Here is a 23,208-nt window from a genome sequence, read left to right on the forward strand (position 1 = left end):
AAAAAAAAGAATCCGAGCGCTCCCTAGAACTGACACTGAAAGGCTCGAAACTCATTTCAAAGGCAGTGTATATGAAACGCCGAGATGCGTGCGCAGGTGTCACTCTCCGCTGGAGGTACCGGGCGTGAGTTTAACCCATAAAAACACACCCCAGCAAAACTTTCCGGGTAATTTTTTTTTTTCATTTCACAGTCTACTTCATGAAGGCAGCATTTCGTTAACAGTTGGCGAGTCTTTTGAAGAAATCAATGCAATCAAGGCGGAAAGCTGGGCTAGTTGGTTTGACATAGTTAATTAAAAGACTAGCGCATAAGAAGGCTGTGAGAAAAGTATGCAAGTATGTTGCAAAGTATGCAACGCTGTTTCCGCTGGGCGATTCCCGGAATCGCACAAGCGTCTCATGGAGTCCCGCAGGCTGCCTACTGCCGCGCGCGCTACATTTGCTCAGTAATACAGTCGTTCAAGCTGGACATCCTGGAAAACTCTACACAAAAAGAAACTTTCAAACAGCATGATAAGCAGACACAAGCAAGGCCTTTTCTTTTTTATTTATTCAATGCTATATATTTTCGTTCAATTTGTTTTTTTTATTCTGTACAGTTATGATATATTTGTGTCATGCCTAGAAAACTTATGACACGGGAGCTTTTAAACCCACATACAGTAGAAGTAACCGATAGCATTAAAAAATTTGCGCACAATCTCTCTCAATTATGCTAATCATATGCTTATGAACAGGGTCAGTCAGTCAATGACTTCGGTTTGGGCATGATCGGTTTAGGTACTCAAACGCCTGTAAGACTCACCTAGAATTGTCAGCAATCAGATATGATCGAAAACCCCACCGCTTTCTGTTCCGGAGTCACTGACGAGTGCCCCCTTCCGCTTGGCGTGCCGCTTGGGTTAACTGGGAATAATTTTGTGAGTGTCATGTAGGCAGTAGACAGCTAAATGGTCTATAAAGTTTTCTGGGTCTTTCTCAGATTACCTATCCTACGGAGCAGCTGCATTTTTCTAGTAGTTCCATGCTCCGGTAACCTGTCATTCAGCAGATCCGCAGTCACAAGATTTTCCCTTGCTACGTTTCCCCATTTTATTGCTTGCAAGCCGAGTGCACATACCCCTTTCTCTGGTCACGCGTAACACCGCGTCCAAACTACCGCGACCAGAGGCTCCTGCAGGCTTTTAACGATGACATATTTTTTTTTCATCCACGTGAGCTTATCATCCTCCTTGAGTTTGCGTTCACGCGGCGCCACGCACACTTCATTGATTGGCCTCACGACCAGCACCGATTACCACTGCCACAATCCCGAGACACTTGGGCATAGTTTGATCGAACTGGACACATGCTCAACAGCTTCAGGTGCTAGCCACTTCCCTGGCACATGCCAGCAGCCAGCCGTTTCGCTGTATGAAGCTATTCTGGGCTCCTAAACCAACACCGTAACCTCAAGCCATGTTAGAATCCCCAAACGGAGGAAACTGAAATTGCTATCAAAAAGCAGACTCCTATACATACACGCAGTCTTTGCATCCATATCCTAGATTACTTTTCTTCTCCCCGCTTCGGCTTGGAATAGCCTTCTACGCTCAGCCCAATGCCACGGCCACTCTAGGAGGCCACATCACCCACATGTTCAGCAACCATCATACTGCGCGCAACTCTCTACCTACCCACTTATCTTGGGTTCAGTTCTTAAGTTCTCTCTCTCTCTCCCGATACTTGCTACGTTCAGTAGCCATTAAACGTCCCAGCAGTTGAAAGTGCTTCAGAAATGCACAGTGCTTCCTTGAGGTCGGACCTGACCTTGTATACTAAGGTTGTGATCTCTCTTGTTTGACAGATTCATTCATACAGTAGGATTATTCAACTCGCAAAGCACTGCAGAACACGAGCAGCTTGATATACTTGTTGCACTACATAACTGGTGCACCAAATGAACTCACACGAACATTTCAAAACACAAATTCTTTGTACTCTATTTATTGAAAGATTCTGGTCATACTAATCAATATCTGCACAGCACAAATAATAAAAGCAAATGCAGTTGTAACCCCAAATCTCAATAACGTTTTTCATTTCAGCGCAGGGCTCAAGAGTTGATTTTTGCAAAAAAACATTTCATACAAGGATGAGAAACAAGCATAAGCAGTAGGGATCTTACTACAAATGAAGCATGCTACTACAGTTAACTACAATGCTATTTACAGGCCACAACCTACATGCAAATTCAAGGGCGCACATCACAATGGAAAGAAGCATAAAAAGACCTGTGCCAACATTATGCCACAGTAACACCAACTCAGAAGAAACAATCGGAGGTTTCCACTATTAAAACAAACAAATGTTGTAGTGTTGCACCTGGAACTCTGTACAGCACTACAAGAAGTGCAAAACAAATGCAGTACTTAACAGCACCCATAACACAGCAACAAACTGGATGCGCATAACCGTTGAAGTTTGGCACGTCAAGAAAATGTTTAGACTGTACTGATCTCACGGGAAAGAAAATAGTAAAAGTGATACTGCAACAAAATGAAATGACAACAATAAACGTCTGAACCAAGATCTTACTCATATTTAAAAGTATGTTCTTTAACTGCATAATGCAAACAGCTAACTTGCGCTCCAACTATTATGTTACTGCTCTACACCTGAAATTGAAGCTTGATTACTCTACATTAATGCTCCTGGAATGTCCTGCAATAAGTGAATTCCAACAGCATTCCTAACCTAGAACCAACTGGCAGACCTACAACTATACACATACCACAGGTACACACACATACACACACAATAAAAAAAATATCACAAGAAGATCCACGTGCAGGACACCACAAGGAGATTACCACATGACAACTGCAGTCTTAAAATCAACTGTACAAGTGACAAGACATCTGGTGGCAAAGTACTTAAAACAACTAAAATCAAGCACTGGAGGAGACAAAAGTGCTTAAAAATGGCATTCCACATTTGATAGCACCTCTTAAACCAATGTGCCACAGTTGAGACATATTTTGTAAAATGCTCTTCATGACTAGTCAACCCCCTTCGCCCGCATAATATGCCAACACTTGAAATGCTCCAGGATGCACAAGTGGACTAACAATTTACTTGCAACTAAAAGCTGTCCTGTCATGATGGTCTTAACGCAAAAGCTACAGACAGAAAATACAGCACATTATACCGGAGACATTTGCACTAAGAGACAATGAGATTGCACGTGAATGTGACGACATGAGTGTCAACATGAGATGTGCCATGGCAATAATTATTCGTTCCCAAGTGCAGGGCTGATAGGGCAGTAATCATCCAAGAGATCAGTAGCTGCCACCCAACAGGCAGAATTGGACAGGGTCTCTCGGATGCAACCAGCACCTTAGCCGTACAAGGCACCTGTGATTGCTGCAGGTTCATTCCTGTTTTAATACCACATATAACATGGCACCAGCCTGCATGTTTTCTGCAGCCAATGTCTGCATGCATCACATACAACATAGCATGCTCCTGCTCTTTCTTCCTTACAATAAACAGCTCCATTGCATAAAAAGACTAAAAGGCTTAAATGAGTACCCTCGGCTGCAATTCCTGCTCAAGGTGGATTGCCATAAAAGCCCAAGCCCTTCAGTGAATTTTAATGTGGTGTCCAATAAATAGCGTGTCACAACAAACAGACTCCGCAGCACAACAGAGGCTCAGTGTTCTCGATGCCTTAGGGTCTACTTTTTTGCAGCCTTCTCTTTCACCGTGCGCACAGCAACAGCTGCTACCAGGGCGGCGCCACGACCGCTACCATCTTCAGAAAGCATGAGGTCAAACTGCAATGAACAAAAAAAAGAGACGTGATTTGCAGCTAACCTTGCTTTATAAACACAGCTTATTGTATCAGATCAAATGGCACGTCTCCCCTCCTCCTGAATGAACACCCAGGCTTCATAGCAATTCCAGCTGCTCTTATCAGGAACGCTGAATGATTGTCCATATTTCTGCAGCAACTCATAGACCATGGCTCCAGAGCATAACAGCCTAAAGTAGTTGCATTGCTTCTAAGAATAGAAACTGTAAGGATGCTGACTGACGTACAAATGGCCTTACAGTTAGTACGTCAAGTGCACCACTGCCACACTGGCAAGTACAGCGCAACATGTGATGTGAAAATATTTGCAAATCTCTACCCAAGGTGAAGAATCTAGGTACAAATGAATTTATACTAAACATGAAGCCAGTATTATTATACGGTGCGTGAAATGTGTTATCAGCAACCAGCATTTGCAGAAGTGCGTAGGACTGAAAAAAGTAACTTACTTTATACTGTGGGTTGGCAAGTTCGGCAATTTTGGCCTCCATGAGTGCGTGGAATCGGGGGTGGAACCGGTAGACAGATCCATCAACACCCACAGTAGTGTGGGGTCTCTTCATTTTGTTGAGGATTGTGGCCACAGCTGCAGACACTAAGTGGGCAGCACGTGATGACACACGGGAACAGATGAGCTTCAAACATTCACAGTCTTCATCTGTGCCAACCATATCCATCTTCACCATTACACTGTGGGCCTCATCGTAAACACCACGGGGTTCGCTGCACAGACACATGACATGTTCATGAAAAGTCCATCAAGAGTGGAGTCACCAAAGTGAAAAGCTAAGTGCGTTACACCCAAACAGACCCCCATTCATCAGAGGCCACACAGCAAGCTTAAAAGCTGCTGCAGTTTGAAAGCTTCCAATGAAGCCTATTGCTTTTCTGCTCAAGCCAGTACAAAGATTAAGTGGTAAAAACACTGGACCAGGTATGAACGACTGACGTTTTCCCTACATGAAAGGAAGCGAGTTAACGTCTCTGCACTGCACCTTGGCAATATTTGCCATCAAATAACACCCCAACAGCATATGATGCCCTGGTCCTGTCACATTTAAATCCTGATTATGTTCCTATACTATATGATAAGGAATGCACTAAAAAAGAAGTGGTTGCCAGTGAAATGGATTATTACAAATAAACACAGAAAGATACCTTCTGGTGACCATGTAAGCAATAATGCGAGTGGCCAGAAATGAATGTGGGATCGAGAGGGTCAAATCGTAAAAAATGACATGCTATTAAAACAAACGTTGGATTGGCTGATGTCTTTATTATGCCGTCACAATTACTCAAGTCTCTTTTCCAAGGTGATTGATACAGCCCTTAACCTTTGGCTCTGCACAAGAGGTAAAGCGCTTACCTCTCAATTTGAGAAATGTACTTTGTCTTGAAGAGGTAGGGGGTCTTCATTTTTTCAGAGAGCTTTGAGCTGAACATCAAGTTTTCTTCGGCCAAGTGCACCAATACACGCCGCACCAGCTCGCCCATGTACATGCCAGAAATCATCTTTTCAAACCTAAAGAGCAGCAAAACAGGAGGAGGCAGGACTGCTTTCAGTAACGATGGCTAAGTTACGAAATAAGACTGAGTGGAAGTTGCATATTGTTCAACATTACTCACAACTGCTTGCCAGGATTCAGTGATGCCGAATCAATCTCCCTGTCATAACGGGTACGCACAAATTCCAAGGACCCATGGTCCCCAAATGCACCCCACTCTGTGTTGATGATGACCTGTCGAGGCTCCTCATTATCTCCATCCCAAAGTTCCACATTCTCCAGTTTCTCCATGTAGCATGCATTTGTTCCAGTTCCTGAGAAAATGATGAAAAATTAACTGAGCGCCCCATATCATGCAACAAGTACAATGCACACAAGCAGAAAGCAATCTTCCATCACAAAAAGACTAATAAGCTAACAAATATATAGCTGATCAAGCCAATATGCCAGAAATTATGTGCACATTCAGCCTAAAAAAAAAAAAAAGCAATTGCAGTGAAAACTTACCAACAATGAGCCCCAGTCTGCATTGCTTGTTTTTGTGAGCACATGACATTAAAGTTCCAGTTGTGTCATTGACAACAGCCATTACATCAATGTCGATGTCCTGAAAGAAGGAACGCATACTGGAACTTGATATAAAGGCCCAGACAAGGCTCTGACAGAGATTTGCATCAAAAAGTTACTACAAATAATTGTGGTCTAATGTACAGTCTTTGTCAAAAGTAACCAGGCTGCATGGTTTGCTTCTAGCACGTACAGTGGAGCCCTTACAGCTTCCCTGAAGCTGAAATGGTCCTTAAAGGTAAGGACTGGGGGTCTTCTTACCTTCCAACACGTTTTGATCTTTAGGAAAGCCACAAGGGCTCCACTGTACGTGCTAGAAGCAAACCACGCAGCCTGGTTACTTTTGACAAAGACTGTACAGGTTCGAAACAAACAATAAAACACTGCCCAGATTGTGCAGTAGAGTGCTGTTCATGTATACAGCAGATCTTCAAATGTGCCAATCTCTGGCAGCAAGCTGGACTAAATAAACTATTTTAAACTGAAAACTTCAAGTTGTCACATGGAACACAAGCATGGTACTGTTACGAAGCTAAACATGCAAGCCACAACTATGCAGCTAGGTACCTGCCACTTAACAGCAGTCATGCATAGACAGATGTAAAAAAAATAAGTAACCCACCTTCCGCTTCTTAATTGCGTTCCTGAGGAGAGTTACTACATCTTCATTTTCAACACCACTACATTTGAAACCTTTGGTCCAGTGAACCAGTCGGGCTACTGTGAGGCCCTCTTGCCGGCAGGGGAAGCTAAATGTAAATCCCAAAGGAAGCCGCTTGTTTTTTACTTTGTACTTGTCCATAAACTTGGACAGGCAGTCAGCTATGTGGTCAAATAACTGAAAAGAGAGTGATGCAAAGTTCAGCACACTTCGAAGCGCACAACAAAACAGGTTGTATGATGAACCATGCACTTGTCCAATACAGAGGCAAATACATTACTCAAATTCACACAAAAAAAAAGGATATCCAGTACCATCTCAGGCAGTCATTTAATGCACTCACAAACACTTTCATTTGTTAACTAATTAGAATAGGTCGACTCATGAAGATGTGAAAAAGCTTCAAAATGACAGTTGCAACACACATGCACAAGATTACATAGACTTTGCATCCAGCAGAAATTGGCAACGTAATGTGTTTGCTACATACAAAAACTGCTGCACACGAACAATAACAATGTCAAAAATAAAGCCTCATGGTGAGCAACTGTAGCCAATTCCATAACTGAAGTGCAATAACATGATAAAGAAAGAGAACATAGGTTAAAGTAGAAATATGTGAAGCAACAAAACATACCTCTTCCCCACTTCCAAGCATGACTTCTTGCGGAATAGCATAGATTTCATTCTGCATGCTAAATCGATCACCATCGATGTCAATGAGTAGAACCCTGAAGTTCGTGCCCCCTAGATCCAAGGCCAAGAACGTTCCACCTTCTGGAATGTTATGGAAAGCCCATGTCAGTACAACAATCCTTACACACACACAGGCACTAGGTCTACAAGCAAGCATGACTGCTCAATCGCACTCACCAGAACCGTTGGGGACATCCCTTACATATGTAACAAACATTTTAACTTCTGCTGATTTGTGGGTTTCTTTTCCAAGGCCTTTGTTGAATTCATCAAGAAGCTTAGCAGATACTTTTTGCAATACATCATTAGGGAGCTCGAGGTCACGGGTCATGGCCTCAACCTACAAAAGGAGAATTGGAAAAGAAATGCCGTTATAGAAAATTGTTTCCTGTAACATCCAGAGCACAAAACAAGCGTACACAAATACCAACAACTTCTGATGACAAAGGTACAAGGACTGGTCTAGCAAGACAAGCTGCACTGTTTAGCAGCAATAACAAAATACATGGGAACAGCGTTTGTAAAATATAACGGTAATGTGAGTACAGTTTTTAATTTTGTAAACTGTTTTCTATCCCCACCTGATAAACGAAATGTGCACAGAATAGTGGTTGGGTCAGTGCGTGTTACTGCAAGAATGTCAAGGCTTTGCCACAAAGCATACAGTCCTGCTGGAAAGCCAGCTTTTTGGACTAGCAAAAATAAAAATTTGTGGTGTATAGACCTTTCCATTGGGAGAGGAGGATGTCAAAACGCCCCCTCTCTGGGCTGTTGCAACCGGTTCCGCTGCCGCTTCCACTGCGCTAGCGTGGGGCGCACACAAGAGCCCATCGAGGAATGTGGCGACACCCAAAGAGCCCTTATTGCAAAGGTCTAAAAGGCGGTGGCATAAAAGACGCCGACACGCATATTCACTGCTAATAAATGTGCACTGTACTATAGCGGGGAATAACAGGTCCACAGCACTACAGGTATCTCAAGTCTCAAGACGGAGTCTAGAGTAACGAGGATGACTGCAGTAGACATTTTAGTAACCAGTGCACAAAAAGCGGCCTTCGGCACGTTTTCTAGAGGCAAAGCTAGCACCACGTCACAGAACTACGGTCCTGAACGTATCATGGTATCAGCAGAGCGATCAGTATTATAAAAATAAAATACTTGAAAGCAACGTCTATTACAAAAGAACACATGACATTGGCACTGTCTGCCCTTGGTGGCGGTGGAAAAAACCTGCTTCAAATATTCCTACGAAGCACCTGGGGGCCGAGTACGCGCCACGCATCGCAGTGCATGACAGTCGTTATTGCTGCAAAGCTAGTGTTCACTAAGACAAGGCGACTGCAAGCCAACCATTTCATCAAAGGCAAGCTCCGTGCACTAAAGCGTGATCATACGCATTTACTGTCCCCATACTGACAAGCAAGGCTGCAAGAGGCGCCGTATTCCTCGGGGCACGCGAAAGCGTAAAAACCTGCCATTAGAGCCGATGCCACCACACGCTCGTGACTGGTAACGCCACAAGGCGTGGGATTAGCGACGATCACAGTTCGGGTGTAAAACCGGATGTCCGCCAACAGCGGCTCTGCGCGCTTCAGCGGAAAAGAGAGGGGGGGGGGGGGTACCGGCACGTGCCGTGGCGGAAGCAAATCGCCGCGCGGTGGAACGCAACGGCCTCGCTCGGCACTTGCGACAGCGCCGCCCCAAGGCATCCATCCGACGTAAACATTAGCGGGGCGCGGCTGCAGCAGTGCTTCCTTCGGATGCGCGACGCACAGGTCAATTGATATTTATTCCCGGGCAGCGCAGAGCGAGCGAAATGACGACACGGCGCCACAAGCGCATGCCGCCTCCTCTCCGTTGACGTCGACGGGCCGCCGACATTGCGATACAACTGCGGCGCATTACAGGCCCGCAAAGCGAATTCACGAACACCCTCAGCCTTTCGTTTTCCTCCTATGATTCCGCTCTCTCGTGACGCAAGGCGGTCGAACGATTGAGGTTCGTCCCCAGGCGGTGACAGCCTTGAGTGCCGGGCGCCCTGGTGACGACAGCGGAGAATTGAGCCCTTCGCGTAAAGCAGGGTGATGGGTCGGCGACTCACGGAATGTGTGCTGGACCGTACCCTGTACGAGCAGACGGGGGAAGCAGGGGCGAGGAGAAGGGGGTGAGTGCACTAAGCGGCGAGTGTTCCCGATCACGAGACTACCGCTGCACAGTGAAGCGCCGGTAACTTGCGGCAGGCATTCGACCTTCGCTGCGCCACCCAGCTGCCCGGTAAAGCGAGCAAAGGCTCAGGCTTTCTCCGCACGACAGGAAGCAGCTGGACACTGCGGCGGACACTGCAAGCATGGTCCCCTACCAAAGGAAGTCCATTCAGGGGTAGGACGCTTCATTTATGATCCATTGTCCAGCAAATCCATACGTAAGCGCCAATTCCACCCATAGTAGCCGGAGTAAAGACAACTGCACCGTCCTATCGTAGTCACTGCAACCGTATCCAGCAGAAAAAAAAAAAAAAAAAAGGCTCCCGAGCGGCACTCGAACCACCGCCGACAAGCTGCTCTGCCTCAGAAAATCCGCTCATCGCAGCAGCCTCTCGCGCTGCGTGCATGTGCAAGTGTGATTCAATCAGTACCCCAGATGCGCTGAAGTAATTGAAACCAAAATTAACTAGAGTTTCCGACCCCTGAATACAGTCACGGCCAGACGACATCACGAGGACCTAATAGTCGGCCAAATGAGTGGCTCAGCAGTTTTCCGCACGGTATCCTATCATACTGCTGGAGAGACCTATTTGCCCCAAAGCAACTGAGCGAAACAGGATACAGGCTCTTCCCCTGTGTCGGATGCGCGGGGCTGGCAACGAACGCATAAGCCGCGTCTGCCACTCGACGCTGCAGAGCCACGCGACGTCACCCCGAACATGCGCAACCATCCCAGCCGAACCGCTTTACCGTCACCTCCGAACAATGGCAAGGCTCGCTTCAAGCGTTCGGTGATCCATGACGTCATCCTAGAAGCGGGCGACATCCCGAGGGTGTTTTCACCACTATTTGGCTCGTGAATCGCGCGGCTTTGTCGGGTCCTCCCGCACCGAGTCAAGGAACGCTGCCGCGAACGGCTTTTCGGGGCTCGCGCGTGGCGCAAGCGCTGGGCGGGAAAGCGCACCCACGGGCAGCGCACGGGTGCAGCGTTCCCTCGAGCTGCCAAGCGGTCGACGCAGCCACTCACTGGCATTGTTATCTTTCGCGGCGCAGCTGCCAAGTCACGTCGTGCGCCGAGAGCGACAGAAGACGGACGCCGAGTCGCGAGACGCGGTGTCTGCGCGACAGGCCCGCGTGCGCTCTTCGCGCTGCAGTGGCGCCAATGTCAAGTGAAGGTCACAGCGGCAGCGAGCCACCTGTGCGTCGCCTGGAAAAGCGCGCTTGGCGGCAGCTGTTGCTTTAGCCGCTCGCGGCCTCGTGACAGATGCAGCGCGTTCACGGAGGTGGAACCGTAAACCGCCAGATAGACGAGGGGAAGAGGAAGAACGTCAAAATTTGGCGCCGTGGTCCGACCTGCCTGCCTGTACGCGAGAGCTGCAGGGGACGCAAGTGTCGCGAGCCTCCACCGCTTGCTCGTAGGCGCGTGCGACGCAGTGCGCAATGCAATCCGAACGAGATCGGCGAGGCCAACTCGACAGAACAGACCTCCCTCCCGCGTTCGCAGTGGACACAGATTTCCTTCTGCGGTGCACTTTTTTTTTTTTTGCCCGGCACGGGCTTCAAAGCAAATAGATTTTCGCAGTGTCGCCGAGAGGCTTTCTTCCCAAGCACGACACACCCGCGGAGAAAAGCAAGACAGATGGACCGCATCACCGGAGGCAAGATCGCAACGAAGGACGACCAGAGGCAACATCGTCAACCGCCAGGGTGCGCCGATACCTCAGAGGCTATTGCAGCGCCGCAGGTAGTCGCCCGAAACCAGTTCAACACGTTGCGACGCACTGGCGAAATCCATTCACCCTACGCTATCGCCAGACTGCGATTCAGGTCGCAGAGCATCGAGGTATCGCTAGAAAAGCTTCGCGAACACACTAAACCAAGCGCAGTGGCTGAACAACACGGTTTACAGTACTGCGTGAGGTAGAAACGCGTTGACATTTCGACAGAAAACATGGAGAGCATGGCATCTAATAGCCACTCTGAGGGAATCCAGGCAACGTCGCCAGCGCGTAGCAGGCCCCAGCAGCTGTGTGCCATTCACTGCGACAACCCGCCGAGGCACTTCGTTCGCGGATCCGCTCAACAACGGCTCAAAACACCCCGCGTCACAAGTGTGATGCTGCGAACTCGCTCTGCCTGCCCTTAGCCATTTGCCCGAGTGAAAACAAGCGAACATGAAAAGCCTGCTCCCGACGTATATGCAGCGATTGTGAAGTAACCGCTTAAATCAGCAGAGGAAACAAACGCCAGGCCAGGATTTGCAGTATTACGTCCAAAAAAACAGCCAGATTACCGTAGACCACATCTCCGGAACCACTACGGCGACAGATCAGCCTTGCGCGCCAATGTCGAGATGTTTTGTGTTCTCTTTCATTAGCCCCTGCCGTCATCAAGAGTCCCTCAAGGCCGCGCAACAAATAATCTGATCCGCGATCGCACGGTCAAAAACGGGACGCGCTATTTCTGGCTCAAATTAAACAGTGAGAAAAACCTCACGGCCGAATTTCTTCAGTCGGCTCAACAAGCTATTCGAAATGTGTAGGCCGGCCATAAAAAAAAAAAAAAAAAAAACATTCGAACCGTTGCGTGTAGGCGTCGTCACAATGCGCAACAAAGAAAGGCGCATGCGGAACAACCTGAGCAACGATGTTTTTCGAGAAAATAAGCAGCATTCACCGATGCACACGGTAACGTTTCGTAACGCTGAGGAGGAAACAATGCGCAAGTCCTCAGCCATCGTTGCACGGTGTTTCATGGAGGGAGGAAAGTTTCCTTTTAACACACTCCGTCAGGCGTGGTATTTCGGCCGATATCCGTCTGAAGTCCCATAAAGTTATGCCTTTACATGTACCGAGACTCTTGCAGGGGGTACTCGGACGTTGCACGCTTCGTGCAACATAACCTCCCCCAACTATACGACCATGAACACAGAACGGCGCAAAGTATGCGTGCCTGTCCGTGGCACGTTTCCGCCAACACTACAAACCATAAAACAGGCGGGAAGAAAACGACCCCGCTGGAAAAACTCACCAAGAGAAACACTAGTTTCGAGTCGCGTTAGGGGACAAGCTGTTTTGCACCTCAATGACTCGCGGCTGCCAAGGTGCTTCCTCAAACACCTCGCGGGCGGGCCGGAAACGAGGCTAGGATTAACCAGCCCGCATTGGCGACACTAAGGACGGCTTTGAGCTTGCCACACTCGAGACCCCCCATAACCGCCTACCTTGCAGCGGCCTACAAATGGGAAATTCAGTCATCCGAGTAACGCTTAAACCACGAAGCCCAATGCAATCGATACCGTCGGGCTCGAGCAAACCAGAGAGCCCTATACGGCTTCCACAGTCACACAGAATATGCTGGGCTCGTTAGGTGACGGTCACAAGATCGGTCGCGGCTTTTTTTTTTCCCCCGCCGAGGCGAACGACTCCAGCATTTTGAGCTCGCCAGCTCATGCGGCGCGTGCTTGGGGCACAACATTGCGGCACGAACGGGTGGCTCGGTTAATGGACTGGGCTGCCGTCACCGTCATTAGCCCACCAAGGCTGACGAGGCAACGGCGTGCGCGCGCGCGCGCCCCGGGGCCGAATGACGCCGCGACGGCCGGCAAGCCGAAAATTGGAACCGACGGACGCGAAGCTACGCGGCCTATCATATTTTCTCTGGAAGCGCTCCGTCCCGGGTTCCGTGTTCCGTCCCCCTGTCAGCCAGAAACTGGTTCGCACGCTGCGAGACAAATGACAGCCTCGCGGCGGAGCTGCGTGTCGTTAACCCGCAGCACGGGCGGGTCCTCTCTCCGGGACAGGCGGCGGACTTCACAGGGCTTGGCCCCGAGGATCGATGGCACCGCGGCTCTTGACCGATTAAGCGCGACCTTGGCCGCCATATCAGTCTTCTAGCGCGAACAGTAAAGGCGGGCCCGCGGTCGTCGCAAAGCAACCAAGAGGGAGCCGAAACGTCGCGCCCGTCACCCTTGAGCTACTTGGTGGCCCACAGAGAGAACGGGGTTGACGCAACCGCAGTGCCCAGCTGCGCGCTGGCGGCGGCCGCCGATATTGCGCGTGCCCCCCAAGGAAACGCTTATCGCTACGCGGTCGGACATCCTTCGACGAGGTCTCCGAAGACGGCGGCGGCAACTATCGGCCTCTCTCCCGCTCCCTACAGCGCCGACGAAAAAGGCGGCAACGGGGCCGGCGGCCGCGCTCCCAACAACAAGAAAACCCAACGGCGTGACGTCAAGAGGCGCGCCTTTTTACTTTCCTGCGTGCGCACGAGGAAACGGCAGGCAGCCAGGCTCGCGAAATCGCCTTCTTTTGCTCCTCGAACGATGGGGCGCTCTCCAAATTATGGACGCTGACGGATGCGCACGCAGACAATGGGAAAGACACGCACGAGACCCTCGAGCGACAGATTTCCAGGCGTCACAATTCCTGGCAAGAAGGCATACGAAAGGTTGCACGCAAAGCTTTACTTTTTCTGACCGTAGAGGAGGACAGTTTTTACAAGCAAGAAGCGTACTCCGCACACGCAGCACTATAGGCGAGAGCCGGCGTCTTGCTCGTAAAAGAACGAGCAACACTCCGGTAATGCAGGCTTTCGCAGTACGCGAGATGGCTACCGTTACCCCCGAGCGACACGGTCCTTTCCATATATATGTTCCCCGGCGTACGTGCCCCAGCCATGTGCCGGATCCCAAGGGGAGCACAGGGCCCAATCGGGGATTCGAAGAGCGGCGCTCGGACGTGCCCGCGAGAGCGCGACCCAAGGCAGCCGGTGCACTGCAGCTCAAGGGCGCCGGGGGCGGCCGCGCCATGTCGAGTGGTCCGCGGCGCAGGTGGTCGCTGGAAGCGTGCCCAGTTATGCCGGGCAGACCCACCGACCAGAAAATAAAATGAGCCCCGAGGGCTGCCGACAGCACGGTTTGCATAGCCTCGCTCGCCGCAGACCGGTTGAGGTCGTTTAACGCCGCCGGCGCTGCGGCGCCCAATGTGACGGCAGCAGCGCGCGCGCCTCTTGACGTCCGAGCATCCACGCCGCCGGAGGGGGCCTCCCCGAGTGAGCTGAGGGTGCCGACGAGAACTGGTTAAGTGAAGCACGCGCTGGAGAACCTCGCAAGGAGTCCGTTGAGCAGAAAGATTGCACGGGCCACAGCTGAAACCGGAAATTCCCGCCGCGATAGAGCAGTACACAAAACCTGAGAAATTTTAGCATACATACAACAACAGATCGCAAACTGAGCACTGCAACGCAAAACGAGCGCGCTCGATCGTCCGTTTTTGTCTTCCCTCACGATTCCCAGCAGGCCGACGTCATTCGGAAGGCAAGCCGCTAACATTTCTGCGCCTGAGGCAGGCCTGTTCCACTGCGAAGTGAGGAAGTGTTAAAATGGGACTAGACGGGACCTGTACCGCTGCTCCTCCATGCACTGCAGTGCCTGAGCAAGAACGACTACATGTGCAACCAGAGCGCTCTAGACTCCAAACGTTGCCCGTGCGCACAGGAGGCGGCCAGACGAGACAGCCGGCGTAGGCAAGGCACGCCACAGCAGCTCGAAACGTGACGCCCGTCAACTGAGACGACAGCCGCGGCGCACCACCCGATCCCGGCAAAACACTGAAGCCGAGATAGCGGCGTTGGCGGCAGTCCGCGTCTCCTGTCCGGACGATACCAGCCAATGGGGTACGGTGCCGCGAACTCGAGGCTTCCATCGGAAACTCTCCTTGCCTGTCGTTACTATGCACGCACGCCTTGGGTGGTGACTGCCAGCAGTAAGGCACGCCGATCGAGACCCGCTTTTTCTCAGCTGCATATCACGAGCGCGCAGCCCTTGTCGCACAAAATAACTCAGAAGAGGACGGGCAAAGGGAATGTCGGAAGGCAGCAACACCTCGAAACGCGCGGAGGCAGGAGCATGCGCACGACAGAACGGGCCGTGGACAAGGTGGTCGAAGCCCAACCGAGACCTTCTCCCGCGTTTCGCGCGGTCTTCTAAGCAAAACGACGAGCGCCGTCAGGCGGGCAACTGCGTCCGCAAACACGTTACAAAAGCGGCTACTCAGTTTCTTTTCAGAAACTGACGGACGACAAAGCTTCGTCTACTGAAGCCGAGACCCACAACGGTCCAGTCGCCCAAGGACTGCCAATCAAATAAGCAGCATCAACTGGCCGCCACACAACTATTTCGACGGCAGTCCTTTGCGGCCTCGTCTGCGGGACGTCCAGAGTCACCGAACCATCAGCGGAACCTGACACAGCGATCACACCCCGCAGACGCCTTCCCTGGCAAACGCACAAGCGCGCCGTCAAAAAGCTGGGAACGGGCGCGCTGCTAGACTGCGCGCACCGTTCCAAGGGCGTGGGTTCGATTGTTGGCAATGGAGCGCTTCCGCCACGCTTTATTTAGAACCTGTCGGCGCCTTGTCAGCGATAAACAATGAAGAGAGAATATGCAAAATGCGCAAAAGCTCCACCACAACTGATTGAATACGCCTTCAAAGACGGCAATTAGCGAACGGCGGCCGACGCTGCCAGCTCACTCCAAGCGCGAAGTGAGCACGCAGATGGGTGCCTGAAAAGCCCTGCTGGTCGCCAACTAGGCGGCGACAAATTCTGGAAGGAAGCACAGCTCCCCGCTCCTTTGACACAAAGGCTTCCAGCGTCCAGGAACCGACGCCAGGTGCCACGGCGAACAGGAAGAGCACAACGAATTTTGACATGAACTAGCCTCACTATGAATGTCATTTTCTGCGGAGGTCCTGCGGCAGGAATATCTACCTAGGGAAACCGCGAGCGGGTTACAAGGGAACAAAAACTAAACTAGCTGGCTCATGCTGAGATTGGGGAACATCGGGAGGGATGAAGAAGGGCAACTAGACACGGGTCAGCCGTCTTCCTCGTGTCTTGTCTAACCTTCCTCGTCCCTTGACGATATCTCAGCTCATGCTCCCTCATTTCCAAGGGGACGGGAGAGGAGGCGAAATCGGGTCGAAGTTAGTGCACCAAAGGTTCACGCTGCAGCCGTCACCAGCGCGAGTTACGCCTCTGGGCCCCGCCGCGGTGGCTCAGAGATTATGGTGCTCGGCTGCTGACCCGAAAGACGCGGGTTCGATCCCGGCTGCGGCCTGTGTACTGTGCGATGTCAGTGCACGTTAAAGAACCCCAGGTGGTCGAAATCTCCGGAGCCCTTCACCACGGCGTCCCTCATAGCCTGAGTTGCTTCAAGACGTTAAACCCCAATAAACCAAACCAACCAGTTACGCCACTGGGTTCGCCACCAATATACTTGGTTTATTGGGGTTTAACGTCCCGAAGCAACTCAGGCTATGAGTGACGCCGTAGTGAAGGGCTCCGGAAATTTCGACCACCTGGGGTTCTTTGACGTGCACTGACATCGCACAGCACACGGGCCTCTAGAATTTCGCCTCCATCGAAATTCGGCCGCCGCGGCCGGGATCGAACCCGCGTCTTTCGGGTCAGCAGCCGAGCGCCGTAACCACTGAGCCACCGCGGCGGGTTCGCCACAAATATACGTGAACCGATTCGCGCACGAGTGGTGCTGCGCAGAGGGATTTCCTCGGAACCCAGAAGTTTCCAAGCCAGCGCACTATAACGCATCAACGACCTATTCCAGAGTGATGAGGGTCCAACATACTAGCGGCACGGGCTGAGACGCTTACTTTCAGTCTTTTTATTAGTCGCTCCATAGCATTAGCCATCAAGGTCAGACATGAAGCGAATCTCGGTGTGCGCGCATCAATGAGTGCCTTTTCCCAAAGGCGATCCGTATATGAAGCGCGGCTCCGGAGGCCCCAGTGCGTGCAGGAGAGCCAAGCGGCCTTTCACATCGCCCACGACAGCCAACTATATTTTCCTTTATTTGCGTGCATGCATGACCGCTTGCCACAGGCCCGCAAAAGCCAGTGTCGCTCAAACCACTGGCGTTTGCAGGCCCGGCCAGAGCCCCGCGCCCGCACAAGCGGACGGGGGCGAAAAGGACAGGGGCGCAAGCAGGGTCAAGCAATACCTTCCGCGTTCCGAAAGGGCCAGTCACACGCATGCAAACACTCGAACCTGCATAGCGCATACCGCTGCAAAGCAAGATAAGAGAGTATAGTGACAGCAGCCGCCACTGTCAGGCGCAGAGTGACACTTCGGCCCCTGGTTACCAAAACGGTGAGGTCAGTGCTTTCTTTCGCTAGCGCGATGCGCAGGTGGGTGCCATGACGGTAATCTCTGTAAATCTCTACTGCGAAAAGGTTTGTGTGCACAACACTCTAGGCTTCGAAACTGCTGTAATCTGCCAACAGCGGAAACAAGGAGCACACCACCAATCCACAGGCCGAAAGTGCGCACAGACAAGGAACTGAAACCTCAACCGTACAAAGCCCCCCCCCCCCCCCCCCCCTTTACTATCTGTCCGCATCTCGTGCAATGCTGGGCAGCATTGCCTGCTGGGCAGCAAGGCAGGGAAGCACACTAGTCTGCGCGCGGAACCATACGGCACGCGCTGGAATGTGCCTGCCCTGCTGGCAATGCACGCTATCTCTTGCCCCGCGATTGCCCGCTTTCGCCGCCACTCAGGGGAGAAAACGGGTGGTCGGCGCTGTCCCATCCCCGGAAACGACGTCCAGCAGCGCCCAGTTGCCCTTTGCCCGCACTCCTTCGGTAGAGATTCCAGTTGAGCGCGACAGTTTTGGTGCCCGTTGCTATGATGAGAAGCGGCCGTTGTACAAGCACTCGATTGAGAGAGAGAAAAAAAAGAGCCACTTTCTATTTTCTGACAAACGAACACGCAGCGGTGATTGTGCACAATGGCCGCTCGCGCGCACTTATTTTCGGACAAAGCTTGGACATTTGCGCGCGAGCGGCGCGAACTTGATTACTTTTGTGTTCTGTAAATAGCGTGCAAAGCTCTCCCCCCGTCCTTTCTTGCTATCGCTCTCCCTGCTAACCTTTCCCTTTCAGCTCCGCCGGCTGCAGTTCGGGAGCTTAAGATATTAGACAGCAATTGCCGCGACCGGCAACATTCTTTTCCTTCATCTATTTTCTTTTTTTTTAATAAACCACTACCACCACCAACATGCAGCCGCGCTACAAACAGACACGCCAAACTTTTCTTTTGTCAAAAAATTGAACACTCGATCGCTGGCGCCAGGAGTATGTGCTCTGCTTCGAGTGCAGGGACTTCACGCTACATGACTCAACCTGCTGCTTGCACTGCACGAACAGGCGACCGCAGCAGTTACAGCCTGAAACACCGGAGGCAGGCAACCGCAGATTAGAGCACTTCGGAAAGAAACAATGTAACCCAGCAGACCGCGGAGTACCTTCAGACAGCAGCGCAAGATGGCACGCTATCGAGATCTCCCACGAGGAATTCAATATCAGCTAAGCACTGCCGCGCGCCCAACATCGGCACCACTTTAGCGTAGCACCGACTCGCCACGTCAAGAGGCACTTAAAACGCCACGCGGCAGATGCGCGGAATGAAGAAAAATAGCAGCGCTCCTTCTCAGAACAAAACGCAGCTCTACGCTCCACATCCTCGCGTACGGCCTGATTGCGCTGGGGGAAAAGGCAACCGGTTTTCCACTCCACACTGTTTAAAGCATACAGACGCAGTTCAGTAGCCTCGCGACAGTTGTAGGGTTTTTCCATAGTTATCGGCACGCTGCCACAGCAGCCAAATGATAGCCGAAGGAAAGAGAAAGCCGCGGCCCTCCTAAATGTCAGTGGGTGACTTCAGTGAAGCTGCTGAAAAGTTAACTTCCGCTGAACACGAAGTATCCGCTTAGCTCAACAGTTTTTTTATGACTGGCAATGAATGGCGATAGCAGGCCGACAACTTAAAATTCGAAGTACAAAGATACATGTTAAACAAAGGGCTGTGTTCGCTTCGTTCTTAGCAGGCTTTACAGTATAACTATGCGTCACTACGTTAACGAAGCGTTGCTACGGAGGGGAATCAGAGTTTGGGCTCAATGACAGCTGCCTTCGGTTCAGTTCGTTCCACAAGTCCGTTGTCTTTGTGTTCGTCTCCTTCAGTGCCTCCTGACCGGCCTCCGGCCAGCCATCACCACTAAGCATCCAGTCACATCTACCTGCTTTATACTTTGTTGTCAATAAACGCTCATCGCGTTCCGCGAGGGCCCACCGCCCTCCTCGCGCTCGCTATGAAGGCCTCCGTTATCGTGCCCTTTTTTCAGTTTTCTTCAAATTGGCTTTTCTTCTGAATTCTGCACTCACTTTTATTTATTTTTGATTGCCTTGAACTCGCCACGGCACCTCTTGGGAGCGGGCTGTCCTCCGAATTTATTTTGAGTTTATTCCAATGGAGGCTTCACTCTCGGGAGCACTTCCCCCGTGCGCTTTTAGCGAGAGAACTGGCCCAAACTTCGTTGACTTTCAAGACTTGGCCACGCTGCGAGCAGTCAGTCTGAACAATCCGGCTCACGTACCATGCGGGTGAGCGGGGTTGGGGCGTCAAGGGCACCTTGCTAGTCTGGCACGGGTGCTCGGAAATGGCCCACTTTTCGCCGTGACAGCGCCAACGCGAGGCTGAAAAGGCAGGCCTGAAGACCACCGCCTTTTCAGCAGCAGCCACCCTTTATCGCTCGCGGACGTAAGCTAGCGCAGTTGCTGCCGCCTGCTACATTTCGCCACGGCAGCCAGGGGTTGCGCGCGGCGCCCTTTTCACTTGGCTGCCGAGAGCGTTGCCCCCGCCTTTGCCGACGCTTCGCGACCCATCTGGCTAAGAGCGAAGAAACTGTGCAGCTCATCACACTCGGCTCATCTGAAACGAGGCGCCGCTGAATGAACGAGCGGAAAGACCGCGCATCGCGGGCATAGACGGTCTGGACGCAGAAGGTAAGGTTGAAAATTAAAGTCTGAAGGTTGATAACCCGCCTAGGGCGCGCCTCCGGTGCGTCACGGAGCAAACAGCGGCGTAGCCGCTGGGCTCGTGCAGCCACGCGGAGACAAGCCCCCACTTCACCCCAGCTGCTGCCAGATTTCGCTTCGCAGCGTTCTATCCCAGACGGGTATAACGGCACATCTGCAGCGTCATAAAAAAAAAAGAAAAAGGGCCAGTACAGCGCGCCCCGATGGATTCGTTCTGTCGATTTCACTTGCTTATACCTACGAACAGAGAGAACGGACAAAAGTCCTGTCGATGTCTATCCTCTATTCGCATGCGAACCATTACGTTCTCAGTAAAGCAATCGTGGTTCTTTAGTATCACCTGGAAATTTATCTGGCGCTCTTTTCTATTTTTTTTTTTTTCAAGCGAAATGAAACCTGAGAAAGCGGCGGAGTCGGTAGGACGCCCCGAAGTGTTGCGAAATTAATGCAGGGGCCATGGAGTCTGAAAAGTCAGACCGCGCTGAAATGTGATCGCGGTACGTGTGCGTTGTGGTAGCACAACTCCTTCGTCCCAATTTTCTTTCTTACGAATGTAGACGTAAAACGCAATACTTTTTCGGAACATCATGTCATAATAGGAATTTAAAGGTTCCACGCGGGCTTCTACAAGCAGCTACTAAGGAAATTTTTTCGCAACTAAGAACCAAGATAGCGTCTGGAGGCGCTTACAAACAAGAACCTTTCCGAATACGGCTACCCTTAGCCAGTGGTACCCAGAACAATTCTCGGAAAGATGCAGACTGTGTCGGGATAGGGCAGATCTCATACATATAGACTTGTCCAAAAATCCAGGATATAGATGAAGCAACTAGAACAGAGGATTTTTGGGGAGTCTACTACCAAGCTCGAACCCTGAGATACAACTAGGATTAATCCGACTGGCCGAACACGCCGCCGGGTCCAAGGATTCCAGGCCGCCGTCTACGAGGATAGGCTGACTCCTACCTGTCCTATACCTGTTGGAAAATGAAGTTTTACCACCACCATGGCAACACTTCTCCGAAAAAAAAAAAAAAGATCTGCGGTCCTCTGTACCAGGCCAGTACTGTATCGGCGACAGCACCCACTTGAACAGCAGAGATCCAAAACGATACATCAAAATCGTGCTTATGCCTGCTGCTTGGGAAGTTACTTTTCCGATGGTAGCTTTCTTGGGCAGTTGTCGAAGGACCAATTACACACAGCTCTGACGCCACGAAGCCTAATGGTTCGACGAGAAAAACACTTGCAGCGTAAAAATAGCAAGGCCGCATTCCAGCGCAGAAAAAAAAAGGGGGGGGGGGGGGGGGGGGGGTCGTATAAGTGAACGAAAGACTGCGGTTTCAAGGTGGACCGGTTTGCACACGAACAATCGCCACATACGCGCCCACTTAAGGACATAAATTCGATCTGCCTCCGGTGAACATGAGCGTACATAAAAAAATTAAAACTTCGAAGCACTTGCGGGTAATGGTACCCAAAGCGGGCACAAGAGAGCCCATGATCGCACGGAAAGGGGGATTGCACCAGACAACCCAGGCACCCTCTCCGGCCCGGAGGAGTGCCGTCAAGAGCACTCCCGATCTTTCCACTGGGTGCCTTTTTTTCCACCGGCGCTGGGGCCTTAAAGGCGAGGAACGAGCAAAAGCATGCTTTTCAAGCGGCCAGTCAGCCGCAACGAGTGCGGGCAACGAAGACGGAGATTCCCAGAAATTGGCGGAGCCAGTACAATAAATATGTATTGCCTCGACCGCAACTCTAGGTATTGGTTTTCCTCGAACACGGCTACTGCCGACGAGACGTCCGGAGGGGGGGGGGGGGGGGGGGGGGATTAAAAATCGCCTTCATCTCACACGCATCACACTGCAACAGAAACGCCAGTGCAACAGTGACACACGGAAAGCTGCGGCAAAAAAAAAAAAAAATAACCTAAACGATCCCCTCCCGGCAGTTTACACGCAAGCTCGGTCCTGACAGACAACTGTCAACGCTCTACAGAAGCAAAACAGAACAGCAACGTGAGCAAACCTGAGCTGTGAATGATAAATGCGACATTAATCGTTCGGGACTTCACCTCTGAATACTACTATGGTACAAGCCAGGTTTGCGCTAACAGTGATTGCAAAACGCAGTGAACGAGCAAGGGAGGTCAATACCGCACGCGACTACGGAACTCTGAAGGTGACCCTAAGGCAAGTGGCTGCTACAATACTTGACGCTGTATGAGAATATATCATGAGACCTTTCTGAACGGTTAACACAGACACGAGGCGCAGCTGTGTATAACGATTTGAGGGACGCGTACCAACGGTTGGAACGGTTTAAGGTATCAATGAATGGCAGAACGTACAAAAAAAATAAATACGACCATTTACTACAAAGAGCATATAGCTGCTCAACACACAATTCGCTTAGCACCACAAGCATGGATATGTGCGTGAAGTGAAGGACCAAACCAAGGCAGACTTCTGAAGCATTCCGCGAGAATTTATGCATCCTATGAAGCGCGCTATGTCCAATCGACAGCTGTATCGTAGCTAACGGGAAAGGCTTACCTTCTTTCTCTTTTCGGACATCATCTTGCCTGGCTTTTCTGGAGGTGGGTAGCACTCGAAAAATCAAGACACTTCAGGTCTTTACTCTGTATGCGCCGAATTTGCTACCGTCCGAGATCGGGCTTTTCAATTCTGACTGCGACCCCACGGAGAACGGCCGGTCCACTAGCTCCCTCAGCTACGCGAGTGATGACGACTGAGGGCGTGCGTCTTTACGTCACGTTAGCGGTTTCCCATTGGATGAAGCTTGCACGCCCTCACGTG

The 23,208-nt window shown here is 51.1% G+C and overlaps 1 protein-coding gene across 1 annotated transcript; it reads right to left on the minus strand.

Annotated features, from left to right (window-relative positions):
* Positions 1-1,971: 1,971 nt before the first annotated feature.
* On the minus strand, positions 1,972-23,132 carry Hex-A (Hexokinase A). Its single transcript, XM_089578771.1, has 9 exons — positions 22,945-23,132; positions 7,467-7,629; positions 7,231-7,370; positions 6,555-6,770; positions 5,873-5,972; positions 5,487-5,679; positions 5,227-5,382; positions 4,310-4,583; positions 1,972-3,822 (listed from the first exon to the last, which is right to left on the minus strand). Exons 1-9 carry the CDS (start codon positions 22,966-22,968, stop codon positions 3,724-3,726), a joined length of 1,365 nt encoding a protein of 454 aa, XP_089434897.1. The 5' UTR covers positions 22,969-23,132; the 3' UTR covers positions 1,972-3,723.
* Between the last annotated feature and the right edge of the window lie 76 nt (positions 23,133-23,208).

Source organism: Amblyomma mixtum, chromosome 3 (genome assembly GCF_055824585.1).
Source record: "Amblyomma mixtum isolate Tamu chromosome 3, ASM5582458v1, whole genome shotgun sequence".
Classification (NCBI taxonomy): domain Eukaryota; kingdom Metazoa; phylum Arthropoda; class Arachnida; order Ixodida; family Ixodidae; genus Amblyomma; species Amblyomma mixtum.

Coding starts and splice junctions, on each gene's coding strand:
- Hex-A (XM_089578771.1), bottom strand. CDS start 22,968: ATGATGTCCGAAAAGAGAAAGAAG. Junction 7,371..7,466: donor GGATGTCCCCAACGGTTCTG/GTGAGTGCGATT, acceptor ATAACATTCCAG/AAGGTGGAACGTTCTTGGCC. Junction 6,771..7,230: donor TGCTTGGAAGTGGGGAAGAG/GTATGTTTTGTT, acceptor CTCTCTTTTCAG/TTATTTGACCACATAGCTGA.